This window comes from Zophobas morio, unplaced genomic scaffold (assembly GCF_036711695.1).
Source record: "Zophobas morio isolate AGI-343-1 ecotype UQ-CSIRO unplaced genomic scaffold, CSIRO_AGI_Zmor_V1 ptg000155l, whole genome shotgun sequence".
NCBI lineage: Eukaryota > Metazoa > Arthropoda > Insecta > Coleoptera > Tenebrionidae > Zophobas > Zophobas morio.
Window position 1 is genome coordinate 45,020 of NW_026972259.1, and position 24,026 is coordinate 69,045.

General features: G+C 31.3%; 1 protein-coding gene and 1 long non-coding RNA gene across 3 annotated transcripts; one reads left to right on the forward strand and one right to left on the reverse strand.

The window, feature by feature from the left end:
* Window positions 1–432: 432 nt before the first annotated feature.
* LOC135145495 (uncharacterized) lies at window positions 433–4,779 on the reverse strand. 2 transcript variants are annotated; one of them, XR_010283463.1, is made up of 10 exons: window positions 4,627–4,779; window positions 4,471–4,561; window positions 4,333–4,415; window positions 3,430–3,556; window positions 2,940–3,041; window positions 2,649–2,722; window positions 2,150–2,238; window positions 1,340–1,451; window positions 747–825; window positions 433–663 (listed from the first exon to the last, which is right to left on the reverse strand). It is a non-coding gene; the product is annotated as an uncharacterized LOC135145495 (long non-coding RNA). The 2 variants fall into 2 exon arrangements; XR_010283462.1 differs by having other exon boundaries at window positions 4,471–4,779.
* A 14,766-nt stretch (window positions 4,780–19,545) lies between these two features.
* LOC135145462 (sentrin-specific protease 1-like) lies at window positions 19,546–22,285 on the forward strand. The gene is made up of 8 exons (XM_064077567.1): window positions 19,546–19,567; window positions 20,149–20,268; window positions 20,506–20,571; window positions 20,701–20,814; window positions 21,173–21,310; window positions 21,589–21,700; window positions 21,839–21,954; window positions 22,112–22,285. Exons 5-8 carry the CDS (start codon window positions 21,242–21,244, stop codon window positions 22,283–22,285), a joined length of 471 nt encoding a protein of 156 aa, XP_063933637.1. The 5' UTR covers window positions 19,546–19,567; window positions 20,149–20,268; window positions 20,506–20,571; window positions 20,701–20,814; window positions 21,173–21,241.
* The last annotated feature ends 1,741 nt before the right edge of the window (window positions 22,286–24,026 follow it).

Sequence of the window (24,026 nt, forward strand, 5' to 3'; positions counted from 1 at the left end):
AGAGCGAAATGACGATTCAAGAATAGGTTGTTTATAGTTAGGAAGGATGGCTGATTATAAAGGTCCTCGTAGTATTAATAATCTGCTTCAACAACTTAATATGAAATAGCTCCGTTTTAGTATTAACTGGTTAATCCCAACCCTTCTGCTTACTAGAAACAAAAGGTAATGTCATTAGTAGTTAGATATTCAAGTCCATTCTTAAAAGGAATACTAGAAAGGTTTTATATACAAGCTTAAATCTTTTGAACTGTTAATACATGCCTTTAATACAAGCATTACCGCCTAAAAAAAAAAGACATTAGTTTAGAGAACTAAGACCTGAATAAAAAAGTTTTTTAATTTGATAACAGGAGAGTCCTCCATTCACGTAACCATAGTAAAATTATCAGAGCTTTTTCTAAACTCCTTAAAGAATCTGTTAGGGCCTTTTTTTGATTCTGGACAATATTTAATGTAGAAAGTAGAGTAACAAGATTGAGGGGCAGGTAAACGCTTCCTTGAAAAAAACCCTTGTGAGTGTCTTCAAACTTTTAAGTCAAAAGCAAGGTCTATGTCCTCTACTAAGTAGATTTGATTCAACAGGTCAAATATTTTTTAACATATCAATGTATGAAGGTCTTAGCATTTTTTATTCTCTGGAGACAAGATAGTTAGCCCGTTCTACCAAAAAATAGGTTAGCAAACCATCAAGATGAGGCCCACTAAGTCTTATAGACAGAGGAGGGCCACAATGAATTTTTTACAAGGTTTACTTAGTCCCGTCTGTGCTGTTCGTAGTTCAGCACAATTTACAGGGATACGAGAAGAGTGAAAATCCTTGATCTGGTGTTCAGTTTTATTTTAAGAGTCACAACAACAGAGTTGAATATCTTGCATAGTTTGTCACACAACTCTACAGTAGATGGTGACAGTAAAAAGTCACCCCCAAAATTAGTCACTATACTCAAAGTATTAGCTATGGAAAAAAAAAATTAGAATTGGTAAATTTTTCAACGTACAGGCCACAGTAACAGTGCAACCCCATTACAAAAAAATAAGTAAATTACGAATACGTTATACGAGTGAATGTTTTAAGCGAAAAATTGACTAAACAGAGACAAGCAAAACAGATACTATGAACTGTGCAAACACAAATATTCAAAAAGAAAACACCTAGGACAGCAAATACTCATACACACACAAAAATTTAATAAACAAACGAACCAGTAATACCCTGTATAAGAGCCTCACCTTAAACACAAATGCCCTAAATTAAAAAACTCATCTACATATTTTTTGTGGAATTACGGGGCATATAGAAAAAGCTTGTATACTTAAACAAAAAGAGTTAAAAAACCTTAAGTACAACACGCAACTCTCTGAGGAAAACCACTTCAGAAACGAACACATTGAACTAATCCTCGATACCGCGGCGTATCTTCACTATGTGAACGACAAACAGTTCCTAACTATTGTATCACAGAGGAATAATAAAATTAATACAATAAATGACAACTTTAAAACTTATCACTCCGGCAATCTAGTTATACTAGACAAGGTAGAACCGTACTTAACACACAAATTAACATATGCTAACATCAGCAGGTAATATCAGTAGGTAAGTTAGATGAGCAAGGTTATACTGTTATTTCCTGGAACGACGAAGCAGTTATAAGAAAAAATAAGAAATTTATATTCAGAGCTAAGAAATAAGATGATCTTTACACCACCTTATACACAAGATATCACTATCTTAAAAAGCGCTTCACATTAACAACGAAGAGCATATCATCTACGGACGTAATAGTTATAAAAAACTTAAATGTATGTTCCCTAATATACAATCCTTCACGATTAAACGATAATTAAGTATACATGAAACTTGAAATGCATAAAAAACACACTAAACACTAGGAAGATTCAAACCCGGACAGTTACTTTAGATTCAAACATTAGAATAAAATATACATTCTCCCAAGGTTTACAAACACATCAACGCCGGCACAAACGCAAAATTCAAGTACGTAGCTATATCCACAAGGACAAAAGACGAAATCAAAAATAAGTTAATCGAAGGACCGGAAACCACAATTATTATTTTAAAACTAAAGCTTAACTTAATACAATAAATGAGACTCTCAAACAGAAAAGTAATTATTATAATTACCGTAATAAAGACGCCACAACACATGCTTAGCCAGAGAAGCATACCACGCCACGTAACAAGACCCCGATTCCAGTTTTCAACTGTCCAATCTGCATGCAGAATACGGGAGTGGAGCTAACGGAGATTCAGTACAAACAACTTCCATAAAGGTATAAAACGCAAACTCCTCACGAAATATATGGCACAAAAAAACAATCAGATCTAAGAAAGTACAAATCTCTGGGTTGCAGCGCACTAATACATAACTCTGAGCAACCTATATATCAGAAGGCCGGGCTTTTGAGGAGGTACTCCTATCAAAACCAATGGACTCTACAGAAGATGAACGCACATACTAAAACTTAAACAATTCATGAAATTAGATCGAAATAAAGTCATTTTTTAATGACACCTTTCCATTTAACAAAAATAAAATAGATCAAAACATATCCTCAATGAATCAATGTACTAAAAAGCGAAACGTCCAGAACAAAATGTACCAACATAAACCTGTGTATACCTATTATTGAAGAAACGCAAACTAAAAAAAGACTTTTCAGAGAAACACCGCAGGAGAACCGACAAAAAAGCAACCTGACGAAGACATTATTTTAGAGAAACTGATAGTAAAAAATACTTTTATTCTCCCTAAAGCTAAGACGATATCAGAATTTAAAAAAATATAAAATAATCAAGAATAGCAGAATGAATAACAGGAAATTACTACTAAATGTATAATACAAACCAAACTAAACAAAAAATTACCACTCCCCTAACATAAGAAATGAAAAAATTATTAAACAAAACAAACCTTTAAGATAAACACGAAGAAACAGATTGTTCCAGCGAAAGAACCTAAACACAGTAATCGCCTTGCCAACTGGACATAAAGAGAGAAGAAAACCAGGTATAGCTATTTAATAGAGACCATTATAAATATGAACAGCAACAAAAATTACGTTGAAGGCAACACGCAAAACCTTACCAACATAAGACAATATACATTTCAAACGTCATAACTGGAGTGCTTTAAGCAAACAAGTAAACAATAAACAATTTCAAATCATATTAAAGACATTTTAATGTAACTAATATAAAAGGAACTAATGATCCTACTCACTTTAATGAAAACAATAACATTTTAATAAACTCAGATAGAAAATTAACGTACGAACTCACAGACCTTCTAATAAACGAGAAGAATTTAAAACCAAAAACACAAGCAGCAAATGTTAAACAATTTATTGGAATCGAATTATGAAACAAACAAACAAATCAAAAGCAATTGAAATATTACCTACCATTACTTATTTAACACTCAAAGAAGCCAAAATCGCAGACAACGAGACAGATTACAAGCCGCCCAAAATGATTTAACCTCCATACTTCAACACAAAGTATTTATAATACAAAGAACCACGGACATACCTAAGCATAAAATTATTAATACTATATTATGGAAACTATACATTAAAAGTTAAAATTTATACAAAGCAAGTTTGACTGCTAGAGAATTTCAGCAGACCCAAGAAATAGACTATGAGTAAACTTATTCACCAGTGCTATCCTAGGACCCCTTATGATTACTACTAGCAAATATCAGAGGTTTACCAGTCAGGGCTGTTGATATTACAACAGCCTTTCTACACATAAACCTTTCCAAGTCGGTTTTCGTTTGTATATCTTAAGGACTCTACTTAATTAAGGATTACCTTGACGATAAACAGCGAAAACTACTAAGTTAGCTTTACGGAAAGAACACAAAGCGCGTTTTAAGACTCAGCTCGTCTTCTTAAAAGGAATTTATAGGAAATTTAGAATACAAAGTAAAATTGACGAACGTATATTTTACTAAATTGGAAAACATTGTGGTATAGACGTTAAAGTGGAAATCATAATTGATAGTCTTCTAAAAAACAACATAACAAAAGAATATAACATTAAAGATGACTTTGACACTTAAACTATACTCGAAATAATAATTTACCTTTAACAGAATAAAACTTTAAATAAATAATAAAAACTAAGTGAACAACTAACTCAATTATACAGCATAGATACCAACAAGAAATACAAAATTCCACAACCCACTAGGGTAAGTTACAACCAACATCAAGAAAAAAAATTATATAAACTAGGAATACTACAAACTCATCGACTTTAAAAAATTTAGCAGATAGCACAGGACCGGATATTTAGTATACCGCAACTATAATTGGGAGATTCGTGCGCAACAACAACGATGAACACCTAATAGTGACCAAAAAAAAGTCCTTGGTCACTTAATCTAAGCAAGAATACATTTTGAACCTTAAACAGCCCAAAAACTTTGACGGATGTACCTTAGTTGAAAGCTAAACAGAAGCCTCATGGGCAGACAACAATGACTTCCGTACACCAGGGAACACAGTTATTCACGTCAACAAATGTAGTCTTATACACGGGAATCAAACAAAGACAAAAGCTAAGCATACAAATCTTCATGCAAGGTAGCTTACAAGGCGTTAAAAGGTGAAAGTGGTTTTCGTTAACGGAAGTGAGATATCTTCGCTCTTTAAACCATAAAATTCAAGTAGAAACTCTATTTCTTTAGAAGGATTTCCATTAACTTACCCATGCTTGCAAATACACTCGGTTATATTGAAGCTATGAGAAAAACTTTACACAGCTATGCTAACACGGATGTATTAGGATTCACTTAGCCAAAGACATTACGAACTCGTTTTAAGGTAAAACCTTAAGTAAAAGACCCTTTTCAAGATTTGAAATCAGTTCAACAACGTCCAGTCTATTTAAGGATAAATTTTTAATCCTATCTCTCTCGATGGAACGAACAAACTCGTCTTTATGATAAAAGACAAGATACTGCAGAAACGGTATTAGGGTACATAATGAATAATAGTTCCTTTGCTATAGCTACGTTAGAATTAGTAAGAGAATACTACCACGCTGTACCTTGCTCATGGTTATAGAGATAGAAAGATCCCCCAGGGAAAGCACTATAAAAGAAGTAAATGGAAACAAACCTCTATGAAACAGTAATAAAGCTCTATCAGGGGTTCAAGGAAGCGATGCAAGGCAATAAATTGGCAGATGCTGTCCATTTTCTTAACCAAGCTTGACTAACTTTAAAATGAAAAGACTCTAGGCCTTTTAAGAGTAATTTTTTTAAGCAAATACTTAATGAAAGAAAGAAACCTAGTCTTCCTTTTTTTATGCTAAAAACATTTTCTTCAAATATGTGGCAATTTTCTCAAAATCTTGAACGACATTAGAATCAGTTCCATTCGCCCAAAATGGGATTAGAAGCAGAAATTATATGCACCTGTTAAGCTCTCTTTTCGTAGACTATAAAAACATTAATACAACAACGTTGCTTAGCGAGCCAATATATTTTAGGCTGGCTTAAGTGGATTCGGGCCTTATCCAGATCGGTTCTTATTAACTGAGCTCCTGATTACTGCTTATCGTGGAACGAGATTTTATTTTGCAGATTTACCTACATTGTTGGGGTTTTTGCGATATAGTATAGCATCATGTGCCTCTTACTTAGGATAAACAAGTTTCCAAGGGAGAGTCTTTTTAGATAAGTACACTTCAGGCGAGCTATGTCTTTTTACCATAAGACTAGGATTTAAAACCCAAAGCCGTTGACCTTGTCCACCTTTTATTTATTCTTATTTCGGGCTAACTTATTCCTATTCTCCTGTTAAAGTTTCCGAACTGGGAGAAACCTTTATAAATTAATCTGACCTAGGAACTCGCTTAGAATCCTTATTAAAATTCAATTCTAGAAGTCGAGATAACAACCTGGAGCCTATATGAATTGAAATTACCGGAAAAAGGAAAATTTTTCTAAACACCCCTGAGCTAAAGCCAAAAAACCAGTAAAAAATTATAAAATTAATATGGACTTACCTATAAATACGCCTCAATCAACTTTCACCTGAACAGATTTAGCATTTTACTATAATCACATTTCTAAAAAAGGATCGACTGATAAACCTTATCTAGATCCGTGCGTAAGCACCAGACATGTATCTCACCGTGTGGAATAAATGAAAAAGTCGGTAATAACAGCAAAACATAAATTTTTACTAGTAAATAACTTATTCCATATTAGATTTAGTAATATTTAATGAAGAAAATTTTAAAATCAAAAAAGGGTTCCTTTCCTTACTACAAATATTAAAAATTTTATTCCCCAGATAGATACCCAACAAAAAATATAAATTCTTAACAAAAGCTTTTTCGAAGTCTTCGCCGAAAGAGGAAAGCTGGTTACCTTCTAAATTTCTGTAGAATAAAAAAGGAATGGAAAATTTCTTATCGATGCAACACTGAAAACAAACTATAGTACCTTTGCTTGGGTTTCATAGAGATCCGGCTGATCTTTATACTAAGTATCGTTGTCTTCTTCTAAGTTACTCAGGAGGGGACTATAATCCAAAGCTATCCTAAAACTCACCAGAACAATTCTAGTGTCCTTTACGGGGTACAGCTCAGTTTAATGACACTATTTTATATATAATTAAACTATTGAAAATACATGTATATGAGATACGCGATTTTACGCTCGTCTCTATGAACAACCTTTTATGTGATCACAGTACTTCTATCTTAGCTTAGTGCGGGTGTGCTCGGCGCGCTGCGACCACAGCGATGTTGGCTAATTGGGTCCTCATTTAAAGCTTCCTTAGCTGCCTAGGTGCTACATAGCGTATTGTGATGCTGATGGTTTATACCTTGAGGACCTCGCGATAGTTTGGTACCCATTTTAGTAAAGTAAAGCAAAAGTAAGCGTATTTATCCTAGGCTACTATCGTAAAGAGTCCGAAAAAGATCGGACTATAAATAAATCCAAGCTTTAGCACGGTAGTTTCAGCGACTGCATGGAGGGGCCCTGGCACTACCTGCTTTCATGGTCTTGTTCCAACACAAAACAGGAGGAGTAGTTTCTACGTATAAAGTAGGAACTAACAAACATTGTACTAGTTAACAACCCTCTCCTTTTCTTAAGGTCTTTTGTGTCCAGCTAAAACATCAACTGTGCTTTAGTTTGCTTCATTTAAGAAAAGCACTACAAATCAAGCTTTTGTGGTTATGGTTCTTGCGCTTTGAATGAAGGATTCCGTGTTAACTTAGATCTAGGAGAGCTTAAAATTGTCTAGTGGCCGGGTCGAAAGACCTGTTCTTAATAATGGAATGGTATAACCGGAAGTAAACAGTGGACCTTTGTTGGGCTCTACCTATGGTCTTTACAGGTAGTTTTATGGCTACAGTTTAGAGTTGTATTCTGTAAGGACGCCGGTGGGGAATTGTTCCTCTGCTATTGATTATATACTAGTTTATGCTGTCTACTAAATCGTATTCTTCTTGGACAACAGCTAGTTAGTTCTTTTGACTTTGGGGAGTACTAGGCTAAGTTAGGCAAATCTGTGTATTATTTTGTTAATAGTTTTGCGGTAAAAGCGAGGAATGTGGCCCTTACATCAGTCCAGTTAAGAGGCTTGCATAAGGAGTGACACAGCAAGCAATGCTATTTGCAGCGATTCTAAATGCTTCCGAACTAACTTGACAGTGATTCTAAAATATTAATGCTATCTTACTATATTTGAGAGGTGCTCTCGGAGTTGGAGAGATTAAGCTTAGTTTTGACTAAAACTTCCTGGGCGTCTCGTTATGGCTATCTGAAGAGTACTTACTTCTTATATATGGTAGCTTCTTAGTATAGTACAGGTAAATAATAGTAGTATATAGTGTGGTTTCCTAGTAAATATATATAAAAGTCATTAGCCACCTTCCGCGTAGAGGTTTGTTAAGTTTTATAACTTTTTGTTGGTAAGCCTTAATACAATAATTTAAAGAATCAATTTTTTATTAACATAGGCCTTCAAAAGCCAAACTGCAATGGTGATATGCTGCCCTAATTAAATGAGTAAAAGTTAAGCAAAGCTGCGGGGCGCAAAAACCTTATAATGATAATTTTCCTTTGATAAAACCGTTTACCGGTTATGGCATTCACTCCACGAATTTTTTGTACTAAATTTTTATTTCCTTAGCATTTTTTTTTAATTTTTTTAGCGTGTTGTTTATAAAAATTGTGTAAGGGTTTAAAAAAAATAATAAAATTTAAATTTCACACACGTATATGAGATAAAATTCCACTAAGCTAATTTTTTAAAAAAGCAACACCTAAAAATTATATATATATAATCTTCTATAAATGTATGAAGTTAGCTATAGGCATGAGACTCGTCAGAAAAAAATTTTAACAACCTGCTAATAACTCGTTTGTTTGCAATATTTGAAGCTTTTTCAAATAAGGTCTTCCAAATTATATTTGGGTATTCAATTCAAATAAACTAAAAGGGGGCTAAGGGAATTCATAAAGCTACGTAGAAGGTCGGGTTCGTAAGAGTGTTAAAGGATTTTCTTATAGTGCCCGTGTCTTCTCATCTATTCGTTTTATCTAAAGCCCAAGTAATTAAGGAAATACATCTTTAGAGAGAACTAAAAAAGCGCTCCAAAAAATAATAAAAAGAAATGAGGTTGTTATCAAAACAAATCATATGAAACTAATAGTTAACTAATTTTAAAGCTACTCGTAAAAGACTAAAAATCCTTAGTGATTCCGAACTAACGTGTAGGCACTTCTATTATAATAAAATTTTTAGGAGAAAAAGGAATCAAAGTAGCTAGTAAAAAAAAAAATTATTTGCCTAAAAACTTTTTTTACTATTATATAGTATACTTATTAACTTCCTTTAAAATAAACCAGTTCCAAGACTTGAAATATCTCTTTGAATTTAACAAAATTTACAAAAGCTTTTTTTTAAGAAAATATTTGGAGTTAAGTTCCTCTATAAAGATCGTTTAACTTTCCTCTCCAAGGCCTTATATCACAAAAAAGAACAGGGAAATTTTAATAAAACTCCGTCTGAAAAGAGCGAGAGTATTGCCATAACGCAACTTAGGAACCGCTCTTCAACTATAGCGTTATCGTCTTGAAAATGGCAAAGAAATAAAAACAATACATTTAGTAAGTTACAATCAACATTTTGGTAATACTATTTTGGCAAAACGTACATAGGCACCTAAAAAACTCTGCATAGACTACAGATTCTTTACTAAAAAAAATGGGTACTGTAGGTGCTTATCATATGTGGTAATAAAAATATCCTTCTTTTTCATTTACACGATAGTTATCACTAATTACTTATTGAAAGTTGAATGAACGAAGTTACATTATAAATTGCTCTGAAAGAGGTTAGCATGCAGAAAATTAATGGCCACTACTAAAATTTTTTTTTGTCTACAAAAGCTTTATGCGTGAAGCAGATCTCTTATTGGCTCCCTACGTCTCTGTGTTGATTTTTAAGTGAGGCGTTATTATTGGTGATATGCGGTTCCATATCCTTTACAAAAGGCTCACTTTATAAATTAATAGTTTTAGTAAATAGACTAGTATTAAATATTTTTAGGAGTTAAACAGTAATACTTATAATATCAGTAAAAAATATTCTTAATTAAATAAGAGATTGCAAGTATATCCTCCTCAATGGTACAAACAAAACGAAGTACTTATAACAATATTATAAATTTTCTTTTAAATTTTTACGCTTAAACCTTTTCTTATTTCCCTGTACGAATTACTGAAGTCGTTTTGCACCTATTTTCTAATTTTTTTTATTTATACAATTAATATTTTGGCGTGCACCTTACTCCAGAAGGACTACATTGTTTAGATTAATCATTTTTGTTATGAACTAAAATGAACCACATGTAGCAATATTTGATTTCCTAACGGGCAATTTTTGAAAACCATAGGATAATTATTAACATGGCAAAATCAAGCTTTCGGGGCCTGAAACATCTTTTTTTATAATTATTGTTATGAGTTTAGACGATTTCTGGCTGTTAAAATTTTCACTTATAAGTAGGGTTCTACCTTAACTTTATGACGCCCAAGTTACTTTGAAATAATCACAAAAATTTTCCAAGTACAACCTTGAGTTATTAGCTTATTCTATTTGTTTTTAAATTAAAGTTATAAAATCAATTCGTTACATGTGGTTAATTTTAGTCTTCATTATTATATATATAAATTTTAGAGGTGCGGCCTAAGTGAATAGCCCTCTCTTGCTTATAAGATGTAGTACTAAAAAATTAAGGTACATGACCGTGCATTAATCATAAAAATATAATTAGAAAAGTGCAACCACTTGAGTAGCTCTTAAAAGAAAAAAAAAAAGAAAGGTTTAATGTTAGATTTCGTTAGGAAGAATAGCTTGTATAAATTTTATTGATAAGTTGTATAAACTATATTTTCTTTAGAATATTTATGAAAACATTCTTTTCTTATGACAATAATTTTCATTAAATACCTTAAAATGGGTCTAATATTTAATAGTATTTTATTACACTTGAACTTTTTAACATTTTAAAAGGAATTTTCTTATAGTACTTTTATTCCCATCAAACTGCTGTCATTAAAACAAGTCGCCGTTTTTTTAATAAAAAAATTCTTAAAACTCTCCTAGACATTAACTTGATAAATTTTTAACTTTTTTACAAGTACTTACGAATTAAATTTAAAACCAAATTATCAAGTTATGTAAATGATTAAATTTATTAATATAATAATAATATTAATAATCTAGCAGCCCCTTTAACTGTCTATCTCTTCAAGTCCCACTTGAAAGTCGTTGCTATGGGTACGTGGTATTAACTGTGTGCTCTACCACAAAAACTATTATTTATATTTTTTTTAAATTAGAGCCTCGGAAACTTAATCTTAAGTCAGTACTTTGCATTTTACTTTGTCTTCACGGAGGTAAGTTATTTAATTACCATAATATTTGTTTATAAACTATTTTATATATACAGTATCGCTATTTGAATTATTTAAGACTCCACTGGATAAAGCAAAATCTGTATTAGAAGAATTAATTAAACTTTCCCTTGATGTAAATATTGATGCTTACGAAGCCAAACTAGCAAGAATTGTTTATGCAACGGACCCCTTTGAATTAACTTTTAAGCACTTAATCACATATTACGAAACCTTGGCTCACTGCCTTTTAAGAAATAATTGGGATACTCATAAAATATTTGAGACGCTAAAAAATGATTGCAAATCTAATTTTCCTCATCTTCATTTAAATAATATGAAAAATATGACCCCTTCTTTTGATTTCGATAGAATGTCATCTGCAAACCTGTCGTCATGTAAGAATATTTCTTCGTACAGCCCTATTTACGTTTATTCCGGAATTTTTAAAGCTAACAATGCCAAAAAATTCACACCAAAAACTTGGTGGGATGTCCCTGTAGAGAGAATAAAAGCAATAGCTGATGCCATCGACTTCCACGCCGTATATCTAGAATATATACAGGAATACTGGAACAAAAATTCAGAAAATTATACTCATTACATGGGTCAGGCTGCTTTAGAGGCTGTAATCCATCAAGTAAAAGAAAAAAGTTTAAGCGAAAAAGGAGCAATAATAGCAATAAGTGCTATTTTAGGATCTAAAGACGTTCAAGTTTATCCTTTGGGTCTATATAAAAGTAAACCCAGAAACTTTATTTCAGTATTCCATGCTAGCAAAGAAGTCTTCGCTATAGATATCTTTTGTATAAGAAATACATCTAGTAACCATGTTATCCTTTACTTTAACGGTAACTCCTCCCCTTTTCACGAGTTTAAAGATATGTCTGAGTTAAGTAAATGGTTTATTAATGTAACTAATAACGAAACTAAAAGAAAGAAATTACTTTCACATTTTTTGTCTAGTGATATTGAAGGCAACTGGTATTCTAATGATCTCGAATATGACTTAATAAAGTACTCTACTAAGAAAAATGCAAATACTAATAACATATTACACTTTGGAGAGCCTTTACCAAGTAAGGATATGGTTAAAACATTAACTAATGGAATCCGGGAAAAGAGCCTCAAGGAGCTGCCAGCTATGGTTAAGTCCAACAGACTTAGTTCAGAACCTTTTTTGGGACTTGAAATGTTTAATATTGCATTTCTTCCTATTCTTATATTATTTCCAGAGCTAATTCCATTGGAATTGGGTCTTATTATGGGCGACATGGTCAAGTCTGAGAAACGGAAATCATGGAACGACGTCGAAAACGTTTAGAGTTTGGGCATTTTAATTCAGAGCCTAAAAACTATAAGAAATTTGCTACGGAATCCGAGAAGGCTGTTTTTCTAAACACCATTAAAAAGATTTTTGGAGATGAGCACGAAAACTTTAATAACATTAAAAGCAAAATTGTAGATCTGTATGTGAATTAAATAAAGTTTAGCTCGTTCTTAATAACAATCTTTGACTTTACTTCATTTATACTTTCAAATAATTATCGTAATATTTTCTGCACATTCTATAGCGTATACTTTCGAGACGGGTTCGTACTATTTGTCACAAGAAAAAAAAAAATTCATGGTTCCACAAATTTTTAAGTCCCTCTATATCTAAATCCTAAAAATTAAACTTTGTAAACAATTTTATATAAGATTTACCTTCCGTAAGGGTTCTCTAGTCATTCGCCCTTTTTGATAAAACTTCTGTTACTAAGTTCCGGCTATTATGAGGGGACGTCAAATGGATAAGTTAAAAAATGAAGTTAACAAGTGTTATTAAAATAAGAAGGTTCTCTATAAAAACCATTCTAGTTGTTCAACTTAATTTTAAAAAGCTTACTTAGTTAATTAAATTTTTCATAGTATGGACTAAGCCGTCAAAATTTCAAGGGTAATAATTCAATGGAGTATCACTTAGTTATAAGGAAGGAAACTAAATTTCACTATGCGCTTGGTGGTGGAAAGTTAAGGTCAGTAACCAAAGTTGTATGGTAATTTATCTACCAAACAGGTGAGTAGCACAAGTGATAGAGCATTGTCGCAGAGCCTCAAGGTCGCGGGTACCATTCCCGTCGGTGACAACTCGCACTTTTTTTCTAGTCTGGTGGCTACGTGTACAACTTCCTTAAACAAAAATTCTAATAGGGTGAAGTATTATTGTGGTAGTTATCTTTCACGAAAAAAACCTTGTTTTCATTCTCGCAAGGTTCTTCCACTAAAAAATGATAAATACGAAAATATTAACTTCTAAATAGTGTAAATGAGGAATGATACAATTTGTCAAACTGGTAATATTTGTAAATAGCGACATGTTTAAAAAAGTGTATAGAGTGCTAAACAGAGAAGAATGAGAAAGTTACGAAGTGTAAGAATAGAATTTGAGCGTTAACAATGAATTTTGACTCATTTTTACGAAAAGAAGTGTTTATCTATATAAAAAGTTATACTAAGAGCGGAACAGAGTAGTATTCAACAAAAGATGCAGGAGGCCAATTTTGAAATTTAGTGTCTTGCCATAAAGGAACCAATGTTAGAAGACCATATTAAATGGGTTTTAGAAAGATTGTTATGATATACCAGCCAGCTAAATTTTGTCTTGTATGATTATTATAACATTAATATAAAGTTAAGAAGCAGTGCAGTTTAATACGAATATGAGTGATTATCCAGAGTAGAATTAATTATGAATGGTATCAAGAAGGAGCAGAATGTGTTGGTTAAAGGTCTTTGGACAAATGGCGCGTTGTCAACTAATATATACGTTTCTTAACAAAAAATTAATAAACCCCAGAGCAGCAAACCGCAAATACTTCGCCACCTAGCTTATACCAAAGGGTTTTATGTTCCCCCAGGATTATTTATAGCGAATAAAAAGGATTTTTCTTCCACTGTGCAGATCACAATCGACAACCGTACCATTTAAATAAACTAATGATCTCTATTAAGTATCAGAGAGACATAAAGATAGTAAATGCCGGCCTCCAGAAATGTTGTCGTACAACGTGCCCTTCCGCACGCAGGAGCTTGTTTTGTTTTCTCCGCAGAAGTGCCAATGTCAAAAGAATTTAGTATACCTAACCAGCAGATGCGGAGGGCGCACGCACATATCATAGAGGCGCAGTTTATTGCGCAGGGACGATGTCCTTTTTGCACACAGCAGCGGGTAGAGCGCGTGGATTGCTACTTTGCCCTTAGCTGCAATGAATTCTACATGTTACCGCCAAGTTAATCGCTCGTCGAAGATGACGCCAAAACCTGCTAGCGGTTGTTTAAGTGTAGGTTTCGATGGGATATATCTCTTTTTACTGGTAGTTGAATTGTTATTATCATGTGCAGACACCCCTTTAGCTTGCAAATTGCTCTCCTAGGCATTTTGCATTTAGAAACCGGATTTTAGCAAACTTGACACAATTATATTTGCGAGGTGTAACATTTATCGGTTTGTTTTAATGATGGGCAGCAAGAAAAACTGGCCAAGTATACTATATTCTCATGAGGGTTTAAAAATAATGAAAAATATATCCAGTATATTTCACAATAAAAATATATTATTCTTACCTCTTACTCTCACTTAAACCAATGGTAAAAAAGCTCCGTTTTAAACATATCTTCTGTTTCTATTTATTTCATTAAGTTTAAAGCCTGGTTCTCAAAATTTATAAAGTAATATATCTAACCAAAAGCTTAGTTAATATATATATATATTGGTAAGAAAATTATGTTACTATAAATACGTAAAACCCTGTAAAAAATTTTTAAGCTGATATACATAATAGGAAACAAAAAACAAATATGGCTACATAATTTTGCATTTAACTTGGTAATATTTATATGGAAGTTATTTAATTAACAAATTTACCCTGCGTTTAAATTCTGTTTACGTTATCATGATGCCAAGTGTTGTGGTTACCCTTAAGAATGATTAAACTGAGTACACTGTATTACTATTACAAATTATTTTCGCAAATTAAAACATGAAAATAAGATATTTTTAAATAGATATGCCAAGTACCCTCAATACGCCATTGTTACCGGTGTTATTGCAGCGACGCTAACCTCAGGATTAATTATAGGAATCAGGTTAAATTTTCGTGTTATATTTAGTAAGCTTATACCTATCTCACCTTATCTTTTACAACTCATATGAGCTTTTTAAATTTTAATTTTACGTTTTTCCTGATATTAGGGAGGTTTATTATGGTCCATGGACAAAAAGTAATCAATTTCCGTATCAAGAGGTTGAACCAGGTAATTTATTAATTTTATATATGGATAGGTCCGAGTGCTCTATGAAGTGATCATAAATTCGATAGTTATAAGAATATTTTTTATAAGTCCACAAATGAAAATTTTAAAAAATTTATGGTGAATGAAATATTACATTGTAGAAGAATGCACCAAACTAGTTGATGGAAAGAAACGCTTCGGAAGTTTAAAAACCGTAGAACCCCCAAAAGAATTTAATAAATAAATTTATAGTATATAATTTTTTTAAACGCCGCCAATGAACTAAAAAAAACTATAAAAAAGGTACTTTATTAACTTCTCTAATTAACAATTATATAGCTTAAAGATAATTAATAAACATGTATATATAATTATAACGTTGCAAGTTGACTAGTTAGAGTAAAAGCTTTTCAATTAACAGTAGAAGCAAATTATTATAATCCAATTGAATGTTACTTTTGCACTATACTCTTTAGTCTATGTAAAATATTAAAGCTTTAGATATTGCAAAAAATAGTACAAAGAAAACAAAAAAATTTAACAAAAAATTATTTGCTCCGATCAAATCTTTATAAGTATAAGTCCCCCCTCACAGCACGGAAGATGGTCAACTGTAATGGACGTTAGGAGAACAAAATCATAATTTAAAATTACTTATTGATAAGTATTCTGTCGAAACTTGTTTAGTATTCTTTATTAATTAATTAAATATAGGCATTTTTCGTTCCTCTTACTATCTTCTTTTGCTTTCCTTGCGTGTGCTAAGGGCCTTAGATATAAGGCTGATTGGTTTTGATATCTTACTAAGAGTGAAGTTGTTTGAGTTTAGAGGGCTACTTCTAAAGGCGTGCACGACATTTAAGACACCATTTAAAACACGATAAAAAAAACAAATAGAAAAACTAAAATAAAAGTATATTACAAAAAACATATTGTATTATACATTAAATATAAAGTACACAACCATAAAACAAACAAAACAAACAAAAATTACAACCCCTCTAAATTTTCACTGGAAAATGGTCCGTGATTAATCCAATCAGAATTCAGAGAAGTAACCAATAAAAATACAAGAAAAGAGATATAACTTAACACAAAAAATTTAATTTGACCTCCCTTATTAATTGGTCACAACTAAACAGTAAAATTTTATCTGGTTTATTGTAGATATGGAAGCGTATTCCGACCTTCTGTAAAGGGTATAAATAAAGACCGAAACTGGTCGATAAAGGCATCTATGATTTTAATATACCTCATTTATACATTTCTTTATACATAAATGTTGATAAGGATCTAGCACAAGTGTTGCTTTTTTTTGTAAATTAATTATAGAGTTTAGTCTCGTGAGTGAAAGATTAAAGAGTTTGTTTTATTCTATTTTAATTGGAATGAAGAATTTTTTAACTCTCTTTAAGGTGCTTTAAGTTTTAAGCTTTTCCCCTTCATTGTTTTGTTCAAATTAATTTACTTTTACTTTTACCCGCGTGAATATATGCACTAGACCAGCTACTGACTAGCTTTTGTTTCATCTACTCTCTTTAAGACCTTTTCCCTCTATTCTGTTCTAATCTTGTCAATTTTTTTTAACTTGTAAATTATCTGTTATTGACACTTTTCTTATGGTTATACAATGTTCTTTCATCTTCATAATAGTAACAAACCTTTGTTTGGTTTTAGCACTGAGGTTATAGCGAAGTAATATCTAGCAAGAAAAAGATGAATTGTGAGTGCACTATTAAGATAGTAATTATATAGATATACGCAGTATATAACATAATACCTTTGTTATACTATAATTTATAGCCCTCTCCAACAAAGTTAATAATGCTTTTTTAAAAGGCTATGACGAAGCCCCCCATAAAAAAACCATGACTAACTTAACTGAGTAAAACGGCAACTGCAGATTCAGGAAACTAAAAAGTGCAGACAACTGAAGAATTAGCTTTTTTATTTTTTAATATTTTATTTTTTCACGAGATACTACAGTGAAGTTTAGGCATTAAAAATTAGAGTTATTATAACTGTTGCCACTTAATACTATTTTAAATCTTGTATAATTTCAAGGTAGTTCCTGGGTTATTGTAAAAGTACTTCTCAAAGTTCTTATTTAATCTATTAAAAGCGCTTTATACGATTATTTGCCGTTTTCACTGTACACCCGTTTCAAGCATTAAGAGTTTCATTTTCAGCCAAATCTGCGTCATGAAAAACTAGGTTTAAGTAGGTAATACTTATATTCAGCAGGTGGGCAACTAATATATTTTAATAATAACTAGAACCACCATTAAATTTAAGATTGGTGCATTACATTTTATTTTCAAAATAATATTGACTTTTGATCTATATTCCCATATGGTATAAAGGAAGGGTACTTCAAGCAAGAAAGTTTTCGATGAGGCTAATATTATGAAGAACTTAGGGCACGTTGCATGCGCTTCTGTACATGCAGCCTACCCGACTTCCCACCGCGCCTTAAGTGGACGCTTAAGAGGGAAGATAATCATGTATTTAAAAGGGATCAAATCCTTAAACAGCCCCATATATTATATTTCCTCTTTTTTTTTTATTTTTCTGTAAGGTTGCTTTTGATGCTCCTGAAAAGTCTATGAATATCGAATAAAACGAATATAGTGCGTTAAGCTTTTTGATCACCACATCTATAATATATCAATGCACAAAGAGTATATTACATTTTTTTTGGAATATATAATTCTCGAGGGCTTCCGGCTTTAAGTTCTACAGTGGTACGAGTTTGGCTTACAGGCTAAAACCAAGCGAGTATATTATTAGAATTTATGAGAGGGAGGTTTAATACGCAACCATCAAACACCGAAAAAAGAGAGTCGTGTCAGTATGAATCGAACCCACGGCCTTGAGTTTGCGCTTCAATGCTCTTAACCGCTAAGCTACGACAACTTTTGATCCCGGTATGATGGTTTACGTATCTAAACTTTTTATAGTAAGCTCTTTTAAAAAACATATATTTAATGATCGCACGAAATTCAGAATTTTCCAATGCACTGAAATTGCTTGAGGCGTTCATTTTGACGGGCTGCTGTCAAGCCTACAAACGAAATAGTGATTAAGAATTTTTTGAGTAAACCCGACAAAGGATAAAATTAAGCGATGCCTATGGTATTGAGTATAATGGTTGCGTATCTACATAAGACCAAGATTATATCACTCCACCCTTATATATAGTAAAAGAAATATTTTCTTAAATACTTTATTAGCTCGCACTCGAATCCAAACTGCCACTACCTTATTTTATGATGTACAATAAAACTAGTGTTCAAACATGAGAGTATATGCATCCAGTGACAGTTAAAAATATAATATATAGCAATTTATCGTAACTGTATTGACATATAAAAGAAGGCAAACGTTAAAGCTGTGATCCCATTTAGAGTTCCGAAGAAGTCAAAACTAATATTATTTTTATTAAATGGTCAATGCAGATCCAATTAACATTAAAAATGTGGTTTATTTAACTGTCATGCGTACAATTTGTGATAGCAGTGATGTTTAAAGGGCTAATTTTTCAAGATAATATCTACTTGCACTCATTTTATATATAAAAAAATGATAGTATGTGTGGTGTTAATGTTTATAATTACCATAGCAATATTAAGCGTTAGATAGAGGCCTCACTTATAAAATATTCCATCTTAACATTACATCTACTTGATATAGCTTCCATTTATCGTTGAATTTTGCGTAATATATGTGCAATGACTCTATCATTTAAGCGATTGCATAAAGAGAAACCTGAAAACTTAGTGACTTTTGTGGGAAAATCACCTAACGCTAATTTTTTTATCGTATTGAAATTTTATTTATATATGTTATATATACTTATCTTTTTTTTTGTTTTTTACCTAAAAAATTTGTTTCTTAACTAACCAAAAAATAGAACCTTAGTAAACTGCCTCAACCACATTACAAAGCTGCAGTCTTGTCGAATTGCTCTGAATCGCATAAACGTGTCATATCTACACCAGTACAATTCTCACTGAAAAGGTCTTGTTTATCCCGAGGTAAATATTTAGTGCTATAAAAATTTTTTCCAATTTTTTTTTTATATCTTAAGGGTTGCCTTCTGATGAAAGGAAATTTTTCAGAATACAAGAAAGACTCCGAAATGAAGATCTAAATAATTTACAAAAGCGTTTTCAAAGAAGTGCTTCTCTTATTTCTTATAATAACAGTAGTGTGTTAAATAATAAAAACTTCTTAAAAAATAATAAACTTCCAAAGAAATTTTGTACCAAAGTTTCTGCTTTTAATGAAGGTTTGATGAACACTTCATTTACTGCTGGAACGAACAACAGGTTTTTATTTAATATTACAAAAGAAATTAAGTTAAATTCTTTAAGTATAATTTTTCTAAAAATAGTTTTTGTGAAAAATTAATTTTAACAACGTATGTACTTAATTTTTTATTATTATTATTCTAAGCTTTTCACTTTTGAATAAATGATAATTTCAATATAATATAATATAATTGGCCTTAATTTAAAATTTACTTAATTTATCACTATATTCTATTTTAACTTATGATTCCTATCTTATTATAGAAATATATTTTTTTATAAAAAAACTAATTTTAATTTAATTTTTTATATATTTACTAATTAAATATTTCGCACTTACTAAGGTCGCTAAAATTTAGAACTAAATTATTAAAAATAATATTTTGTTATTGATTTAATCTTCGTTGCATATTAATTAAAGATCCTTACGGTTATATGCACTAAAGTATGTAAGAAAGTTTTTATTAGTACATAATTTACTATAAATTATAAATAAAGTTGTATATTATTTTTTTACTGCATTTTAAATTATTGTATGTTTTATAATTTTTAAATGAGTTAATAATGAATATTATTCTTACTAAAGTTTATCTTTAAAGGACGACTTTACGAAGACGTATAAAGAAAAAATTGAATCGTTAAAGATTGAATCGGAACAACTTGAACTCGAATTATTGAAAAAATTTCGAGATGTTGAAATCTCAGAAAGAGAAACTTTGGTAATATTTTTTTATATTATACATATATTATTATTTCTTTATATGCTGATTTTTTTTAGTATTTTTATGAATAAAGAAAAACAATCAAAACATTATTTTTAATTTACAAAAGAAAGTAATGATAAAATACGAGTAATGAACGAATAGCTGTTATAAAAGTAATCTCGAGTTTCTGCTTGATGGCGTTTCGTTCACGTGGTCTTTACAACAATAAATACTTTTTATTATTATATTTAGAAATCTTTAGGCGAATATAAAGTTGTCAGTCCCGTTCAAACTTTTACTGCAGAAGAGCAAAAACAAGTTTGTTATTATTTTTATATTTATTATTTTATTTTTTTATTTTTAGTTTATTCTCTATTTTTATAATATTTACTTTTTATTTTTTTATTATTATTATGGTTTAGTTATAAATAATAATATTATGAATAGTTAAAGAAAGCCTTTCTGGCTGTGCCAGGCACTTTACTTGTAGAAGGTTTTAATCAAGAACTTTATGCTGAAGACATTATAAAGCTGAAAGGAACGAATTGGCTTAATGATGAAGTAAAAAAGTCTTATGTTACTCGTATAACATCAAAAATTTCATATAAAATAGAATTTTGCAGGAATAATAATAATCATTATAATAATAGTTTTAACGATAATACCGCAAAGTGGGTCATATTTTTTACTTATAATGTAGCGAATAATTTGTGTTACAACGATTATCAACTGTTTCATTAGAAATGTTATTATTTTTAATTACGCTTTTAGTATTTTATAGAATAACTGTAGAATTAATATCATCTTTATCTTTTTTTAATAATTACAATTACTATCGCCGCTTATTATCATTACTATAATTGTTATTATTATTACAATATGAAAATATATACTTAGTAATAAATAACTTTTATTGAAGATTATCAATTTTTATGCTGCTCTTATTGTGAAGCGCTCCGAAGAATTTCCGTTTCTTCCGAAAGTGCACATGTTTAATACGTTTTTTTATCCACTATTGGTTAAGGGCTATCATAAAGTCCGCCGCTGGACGCGGAAGGTTTTTTTTTATAGAGGCACTGAACGGAAAAAATAAAAAAAACATTTTTATTAATATAAGAAAGGCATAAACTATTTATATCGTATTTTTAATAACAGTATTATGTATTTATTGTAGTAAATAAATATAGAACAACTTACAACAACTATAAAATAAATAGTATATGGATTTTATATTATAGTAAATATCTTGAAGTATAAATATTGTATTTCCAGCCCTATAATAGTATTTTCATTGAAACTTTTTCATTTGCTTTTATGTAAATTATTAATTTTTAGTTAAAAATATTCGAACTGGATATATTGCTGGCGCCTATTCATTTAGTAAATCATTGGTGTTTGGTCAGTGTGGATTTTAAAAGAAAAATAATAGCCTATCACGATTCGCTTGGTTTTAAATTTTATTATTTATTATTATTATTATTATTATTATTATTATTATTATTATTATTATTATTATTATTATTATTATTATTATTATTATTATTATTATTATTATTATTAGTATTATTATTATGTTGTATAAAAGGCGGGTCGAACCGGCGAATTCTACATCTCTTCAAGCAGTACTTACAAGAGGAGCACATGGACAAGTTAAACTCACCTTTTGATACGTCTAATTGGAAGCTGCATTCTTTGAAAAATGTCACTAAATTTTTTAAAAGTTCTATTATAATTTGATCGTGCGAATAACATTTTCTACTAATTTTTATTTATATGTTTATAAAAATTATAAATACTCATAAATTTTGTATGTAATCAAAGTTTTCTATTATAGTTTTTTTGACTCACTATACTTCAGACAATCCCTTTACAAACCAATGGGGCGGACTGCGGCGTGTTTACATGTGTTTACGCAGAGTGCATATCTCGAAGTGCTTTTTTCGACTTCTCTCAGGACGATATGCCTTATTTTCGCAAACGATTGGCTATAGAAATACTCAATAAACGTCTTTGCATGCCACAAACTCCATAAATTATAAATAAAAACTCATTTATTTTTGTTGAAAAGAATCAGAAGCTATTTGCTTCATTACAGCATTTAATCATAATTATAAATTTTGATTCGTAAAGCGCTAAACTCACGAATCATATATAGTCCTGTTTAGACCTTGTTAAAGCTGGAAGTCAATTCTTGTAATTTTGAGAATCCAACAATTCTAGTAATCGAAATAAGTAATGCTTCAGCTTCACATTTCTTTTTTTTAAAATAATAAACCGTTTTTGGGCGTTTTCTATTTTCCACCTCAATTGTCCAATATGAACTGCTGCCTGATAAAGAATAGCTATTTTGGATGGACAAAAACTTTTATCATGTATAGCATAAGAGGATGGCCACAGTGTTAATGATAGTTTTTCATACAGCTCATTTAAATCGTCCCTCCTCTTGCGTTCTAGCAAGTTATGCAAACAGCGCTTATAGTCCTTTATATAAAGATCTACACTACTGCTCTTGCTCGGTTCATGGCTTTTTGAATGAAACTCTGAGCAGGCCATCCTGTTCCCTGCTTTAGAAGGCCTACCTCTCTTTCTTCTTTCCCATCCGAATAGTTGAAAAGCTTCAGTTATTACATTGCCATCTCTTACCATATCCAACATCGGGGCTATCTCTCCTCCTATCTTGTAAATAAAACTATTTCTACTATTGCCGATGTCGTCAAAACTATTATCACTGGTTATCGCCTCTTCGGTTTTGTTATCCTCGCCTGATATAAAACTTTTTACACTGTACTCTTCATCCAGAGGTAGCTTAGTGCACGGGCTGCTACCTCTTAGTAACGTATTAACTTGGTTTTTGAATCTTATACCTTGGGATAGTTCTTGGGGTTTCCCATGAAAATCGCCTAGTTTTTTTAAATTAGAAGGGAACTGGTCGTTGGAAGACGAAGGACTTCCGCCAGCTTCGGGTTCACGAACGTTACCTGAGGGCAGCTCAGTTATACTTCTAAAATTGTCTCCTGATGAATAAGGTATAAAGTTGTCATGAGCGTTGCCTCCATGATCGTAAACGTTTGGGGCACTAACTGTATCAGATATATAGTGTTTTAAGGTTTTGACGTGCGCGCTCGGTGAAAAGGTGGTGTTAAGAGAGGATGTTGGTCGAAGCACACTGTATGTTTTTAAACGTAGCTCAGAAGTTCTATAGTTTTCATTAAATGGGTAAGAAACAGGCCTTTTGAAAAATGTTGATGACATGTTATTATTAACAGCCGGGGGAGAAATAATTGATTTCTTGGCCTCTAACGCTTTATAATTGGGAGAGTGAGTATCTGCAACCGTAAAAGGGGTTACCACACGTCTATGCTTATCTAAACAGAATTTGCACAAGGGTTGATAGAATTCTTTTTGAGAAGCAGAATCTTTACCTAAAAAAGAAGTTAGTTTTAGACAGCTGCACTTTTCTTTTTTATTTTCCACCTGGTTAGCTGTATCCAATAAAGATGTAAAATTATAAGGCACCGGTGCGGAAAGTGGACGTCTGTTCATACCACTAATTCTAAGTCCATGACTGACGTTGTCTGAAAAAGTTGTTTTTAGGCAGTTATGCGGTTTACTTTCGTTAGAGATATTAGGTAATACTGGCTTTATGGCAGAAGAGAAAGGATGTGAACTTTGTAAACAGGGAAATTGTTCAGGGTTAGATCTATCAGAAGGGTTTTTTGAAGTGTTTGCGAAATTAGTTCTGCAGCACTCGTCTCTGTAATCATGATATTCTT

Coding starts and splice junctions, on each gene's coding strand:
- LOC135145462 (XM_064077567.1), top strand. CDS start 21,242: ATGTTTAATACGTTTTTTTATCCACTATTGGTTAAGGGCTATCATAAA. Junction 21,311..21,588: donor TCCGCCGCTGGACGCGGAAG/GTTTTTTTTTAT, acceptor ATTAATTTTTAG/TTAAAAATATTCGAACTGGA. Junction 21,701..21,838: donor AGCCTATCACGATTCGCTTG/GTTTTAAATTTT, acceptor GTTGTATAAAAG/GCGGGTCGAACCGGCGAATT.